Raw genomic sequence first — 5,561 nt, 5'->3', positions numbered from 1 at the left:
AAAGACCTGTCGCTAATTTCATCACGACTCTAATAAGTAGTTTTTCTGCATCTGAAAGATCATAAAACCGTTCAAAAAGTTACTGATACTACAATGCTACATTAAAAAGCTTGACGTGTCCGAGCTTTTTAGGATTTTTAGAAGCAACAGGGTTAATGGAGCGACTCTCCCACAAGCAAATTACCGTAGTGGCGTGTAATCACCAGAAAAATGGAATCCCTCGCCTTCATTGTTACCATGGAAAAGATTACTAGAATGCTCTAACATTTTCACAGATGATGCAGAAAAGGTAACCATCATAGCCAGAGTAAGTATCCTGGGCAAAGGAATGTTTCCAGATACAATAATGGGTGAGGGAAAGCTGGATCAGTACTTGATGATTTCTAAAAGGAAAAATAATCTCTCTCTCTCTCTATTTCTTTCCACCCCCCCTTACACATTCTCTCTCTCTCTCTCTCTCTCTCTCTCTCTCTCTCCCTCTCTCTCAGTCCCAGCCCCTGAAGGTGTCATAACTGTGCTCTCTCCCTCTCGCTCTCTATCACCGCCTTTCAGATCTTTAAAAGCCGCTGCTTGCCTTTCTCACTCGTTCTCGGTTTGTATCCTCTGGCACTGCAGGGGACTCCCGGCTTGCAGCCTCACCAAGCAAAGCTGAAGAGCGAGCAAAGAAACAGAGAGAGGAAAAAGAAACAGACTTCCAGAAATAGCATCAGCCACGTACGACAGAACCGAGCATGGAGAACCTGAGACCCAGACGCAAGATGTCTTTCCTATCCAACTTGACACCCGTTGTCCTGTTGCTGATCGTCCACTGTGGATCCTGGTCCCTGGCGGGTCGCCTGGGCCCCCACAAAAACTGCCTGACCTGCAAAGACGGGCACTTCTCGGGCACGGGCCGGGCCTCTAGGGACCCGGCCGGGGTGGCCAGCACGACTGTGTTGGCGTCGGGGGAGCCCTGTGGGGTGTACACCCTGAGCTGCGCCAGGGGGCTTCGCTGCGTGCCCCCGCCGCGTGAACACAGCCCCCTTCAGGCTCTGCTGCAGGGCAGAGGCTTCTGCGCCAAACAGAGCAGGACGAGTCCCACCGAGAAGCCCCGCCCCACAGGTAAGAGTTTCAGCCAACGGATGCCTTTGCGGTTCCTTCCTCCGCGTTCCCGGCGTGCTCTTTTTTAGCTGCGCCGTGCCGCATGCGGTGAGAAAATGCGAGGGGTAATCTGCTTTAAGTGATAGCTTAGATAGCTCGAGGATGCATTTCAGGTTCCACGGATGTGCTGGCAAGCCGCTATGCTGCAGTGTCCATATCTGAGGCTTGGTAGGATGACAAAACTGTAACTGAACCAAGGACATGTGCATAAAGTGCCGGGAATAGCTGCTGGTTTGCATGTGATGGCTGTAAATTCCTGCAGGGTGTAAAGGCATTTCTGTGATTTTAGGCTTTCACACATCATAAATGCGCATGATGAAGATTCACTTGTAATAATGTCATGTCTATGAATCTGCAAGGCTAGAAGATGGGTACAGATGTGTGTCTGTGTGTGGGTGTACTTGTGTGACAGTGCAGGTATGTCATGCATATGGGCATCAGAACTATTCGGAAGAGAAACAGAGGAGATAAAGAGAGAGAGTAATGTGTGTGTGTGTGTGTGTGTGTGTGTGTGTGTGTGTGTGTGATCTTGAGTATATGCGAGTGTCACCCACATTCCCACAGTGTCATTTCATGTCTCCATCTACTGTTTACTTCAGGTCATTGCAATTTTAGAGAGCCTATATTGTCAATTCATGAGAATGCTTTGAGGATGTATTCCCTAGAAATGTGGGGGTTTTACAGTTTAAGTAACCCAAATCGAGCAATATATATATTTAAAATACAGCCAAATATATTCATTCAGTCAAATCACCGTTTGCAATGTCTCTCTCTCTCTCAAAAAAATGCAGTCCTTTTTCACTATAGATGTCCCTTTTTTCACAGGGGTACATCCTTCACACAGTGGTGAAATAGAAAAGGTGAGTCTATCCTTTGGTTTTTGACTTTTATAATTAATGCATCTCAATTAAGCATGAAAAAGACAAGAAATCTACTGGAATAGGGCTAATTATGTTTTATATGAATTATGCTCGAAACGTTCTGCTAAAAACAAGTTATAATTTATTCAACGCATTGCGCTATTGCATCTCATTTTGTTTCATAAATGTTCAAGACCGGTCAGACTGTGGCTGTATAATTTAAATGGAGCTTAAGCGGTTTTAAAACATTCTGTTATACTGAAAATCCAAATCTTATTTTATGATTTTATTACAACAAAATCCTTTGTGTACCTCTGGGTTGTGCTATTAACAAACAAACAAAAAAGCCAAAATAGAATGGAATGATCAAAATGTCTCTCAGGATTATACATAATGCAAATTCAAAGGTATGATATGCGGTATTCCAAAATTGAGTTTTGGACATTTCCTCACCAGGCTCCATGTCGTAAGCTGCTCAACACTGTCTTGCGAGGTCTCGAGCTCACCATTTTCCAGTCTGATCGCGACATCTACATCCCGAACTGTGACACGCGTGGGTTCTACAGGAAAAAGCAGGTATTGGTTGAATAAATTAGGCAGGTATTACTATCTGAAGGGTAATATTTGAGAAACAAAATGGATTTATTATATGAACTGTGTACATCCTAAGAAAATCAATGAAGATTTAAGAATTTTATGTCTCCTATATGTTTGTTGATATGAATTATTTAGTATAACATTTGTATTCCAAGTTGATTATTTATTTTCATTCACTAGTGGTCATGTATAATTTTGTATAAAGTTTAACCATAAAACATTTTTTTATTTACTAGTGGTCATATATCATTTTATATCAAGTTTAGCAATAACAATTTTTTCATTCACTAGTGGTCATATATAATATTATATAAAGTTTAACCATAACTATTATCTTTTTCATTCACTAGTGGTCATATATATTATATAAAGTTTAACCATAACTATTTGTATTTACTAATAGTCACATAAAATTTTATATAGTTTAACAATATATTTTTTTTTTTTTAAATGTACTTGTGGTCATCTATAATATCATATAAAGTTTAACAATAACTAGTTTCATTCACTAGTGGTCATATATAATATTATATAAAGTTTAACAATAACTAGTTTCATTCACTAGTGGTCATATAGAATTTTGAATAAAGTTTAAAGGGATAGTTCACCAAAAATAAACAAAATTACTCACCCCAAACCTGTATGAATTTCTTTTTCTACAAAAGAAGATATTTTGAAGAATGTTGATAACCAAGCAATTGATTGGCCCCATTGACTTCCATTGTATTTTCCCCCCCATACTATGGAAGTCAATGGAGTCCATCAACTTTTTGGTTACAAACATTCTTCAAAATATCTTCTTTTGTGTTCAACAGAAGAAAGAAACTCAAACAGGATTGGAACAACTTGAGGATGATTAAATGATGACAGAATTTTAATTTTTGGGTTGAACTATTCCTTTAACCATAACTATTGTTTTTTCATTCACTAGTGATGATACAATATTTTGTATACATTTTAACCATTAGTATTACTTTTTCCCTTCTAGTTTAGGTCATGTGATTTTTGGGTATCTGAAGGTCACTATTATGAGTCGCTTTGTATTGCGAATGTCAGAGTAACAAAATTTTACGGTGTAAAAAAGGGTAGTAAAGCACCGAAAATTACGTATCAAAACAGAACAATCTCCTGTTGTCTTGCAGTGTCGGTCCTCTAAGGGCATGCAGCGCGGCCACTGCTGGTGCGTCGACGAGCTGGGCAACACCGTGCCTTCACGTGCCGGGGAGGATGGCATGTTACCATGTGATGGAGAGTGAGGGACGCGACGGCCCCACAGCTCTGAGCCTGGAGGAAGAGGAGGGGTACAGGGAGAGGGGATGACTTCAGCTCGGTGCAAGACACTGCCTGACCAAGACACACCAGGGATAAACCACTTCACATGGGAACGGGCCCTCACTCAGAACGTCCAGAGCACGTTCACTGCCATAAACTCGACCATCATGAACAGACAGCATCAGAAACATAGAAATAATGACCACTACACCACATGAGCTTAAGTCGAGATAGGTCAGCTGTTACAGAAATATCTTTAATTCCTCGCCCTACAGTAGAACTTCTTGTGTGTGTGTGTGTTTGCGTGTGCGCGCGTGTGTGTGTGTGTGTGTGTGTGTGTGTGTGTGTGTGTGTGATAAATATCCACACCTGTTAGTTTCTCAATGGGCTATTATACTGTTAAAACCGTCCCCTCTCCCCTTCTCCAATGATACACTGACTAAACTATACTTAAGAAAACGGAATATACCTTCTCGTCTAATTTATTCTGGAGTATTACTAAATTTCCTTGAATACTTTCCTCGAGGACTTGTACACATTGTCATGTAATCGACATCTAAACACTATCATAATGTGCACATTCGGAAAGTACTCCTTTTTCGTTCATACGACACTCTGACTGCAAACACACATCGTGGATTATTTGTACATAAGTGAGTTTATTGTGGTTGGTTGTGTCATGAGGTGGAATATTTTTGAATGCTGATGGCTGTTATCTTTTTTGAGAAGTTGTTAAGCATATTTTTATATATTTCAATATGCTATTTTATATATATATATATATATATACACATAAATATATATAAATTGTTGATTTATTTAATGAACTACGATGCCATGTATTTTTATATTGTCAGCAGTTTTTCATTGTCAAAGCAGAGCTTATTTTATTCGCTAAGTGAATGATTGCCATATACGTTGGTGACACCATACAAAGGGATTAAAAACAAAACACAATTTAAACATATCCTTTAGAGAGCATTTACTGCTGTACATGTGTTTTTTTTATATTATTATTATTTCATGTTGCAGATGTTTCATTATTTATGTTGAACCTTCAGTAATGGAAAGTGTTACTATATCGCCTAATTTTCAATATTTCAGATTGTATTCTGGGTAATTTGTTCAGAACTCTGTGTTTTCTCATTCCCACAATACATTGAGAAAAAAGTGCACAAAATAATGTCTGATCAATGTACCTCACAATGATTTTGTTGTATCGATATATGTGCCAGTAGTTGTGGGCCCTTGAAAGGAACCCATTGCAAAAATTATAACATGTGCAAGAACTATGAAAAAAAAAAAAAACGGATACAGAGAAAAATAAAGCATATGTTATTATAAAGACTGACTCTTTGCAGAATCTCATTTCGAAACTCACATGCATGAAATTGAATGTGAAAAATACTATAAAACCATATACATGCACGACTGAAATAGATGACATAAATAAAAAGAGGCGATGAATTAGCAAAGGCAACAAGAAAGAGCAGATGCTGCTGTTGGCTGCAAAAATACAGCCATATGGCCTTACAAATGTCATCATTCAAACGTTGCCTTGTGCATATTGAGCTATGGTGACTGTGCATTTCTGTGAAACTCGAGCAGATTTTGCTTACTAAGAATAACTGTATGGTGTATATCAGGGTATAATATCTTGTTACATCAAGTAGTTACATATAATGATATTTA

The 5,561-nt window shown here is 38.9% G+C and overlaps 1 protein-coding gene across 1 annotated transcript; it reads left to right on the top strand.

Moving 5' to 3' along the window:
• The first annotated feature begins 606 nt into the window (after positions 1 to 606).
• igfbp6b (insulin-like growth factor binding protein 6b) lies at positions 607 to 4,000 on the top strand. Its single transcript, XM_079803651.1, has 4 exons — positions 607 to 1,101; positions 1,966 to 2,000; positions 2,457 to 2,576; positions 3,740 to 4,000. The coding sequence occupies exons 1-4, from the start codon at positions 732 to 734 to the stop codon at positions 3,851 to 3,853; spliced, it is 639 nt and encodes a 212-aa protein (XP_079659777.1). The 5' UTR covers positions 607 to 731; the 3' UTR covers positions 3,854 to 4,000.
• The last annotated feature ends 1,561 nt before the right edge of the window (positions 4,001 to 5,561 follow it).

This window comes from Gobio gobio, assembly GCF_949357685.1.
Source record: "Gobio gobio genome assembly, chromosome: 21".
Classification (NCBI taxonomy): domain Eukaryota; kingdom Metazoa; phylum Chordata; class Actinopteri; order Cypriniformes; family Gobionidae; genus Gobio; species Gobio gobio.
Note: the sequence above shows the minus strand (reverse complement) of the source record. Positions and strands in the feature narration are given on the sequence as shown.

What these genes read in the sequence shown, in the direction of transcription:
- igfbp6b (XM_079803651.1), top strand. Translation starts at nt 732, where the DNA reads ATGGAGAACCTGAGACCCAGACGCAAGATGTCTTTCCTATCCAACTTG. An exon ending in CGAGAAGCCCCGCCCCACAG is followed by an intron (nt 1,102 to 1,965) that starts GTAAGAGTTTCA and finishes CTTTTTTCACAG; the next exon opens with GGGTACATCCTTCACACAGT. An exon ending in GGTTCTACAGGAAAAAGCAG is followed by an intron (nt 2,577 to 3,739) that starts GTATTGGTTGAA and finishes GTTGTCTTGCAG; the next exon opens with TGTCGGTCCTCTAAGGGCAT.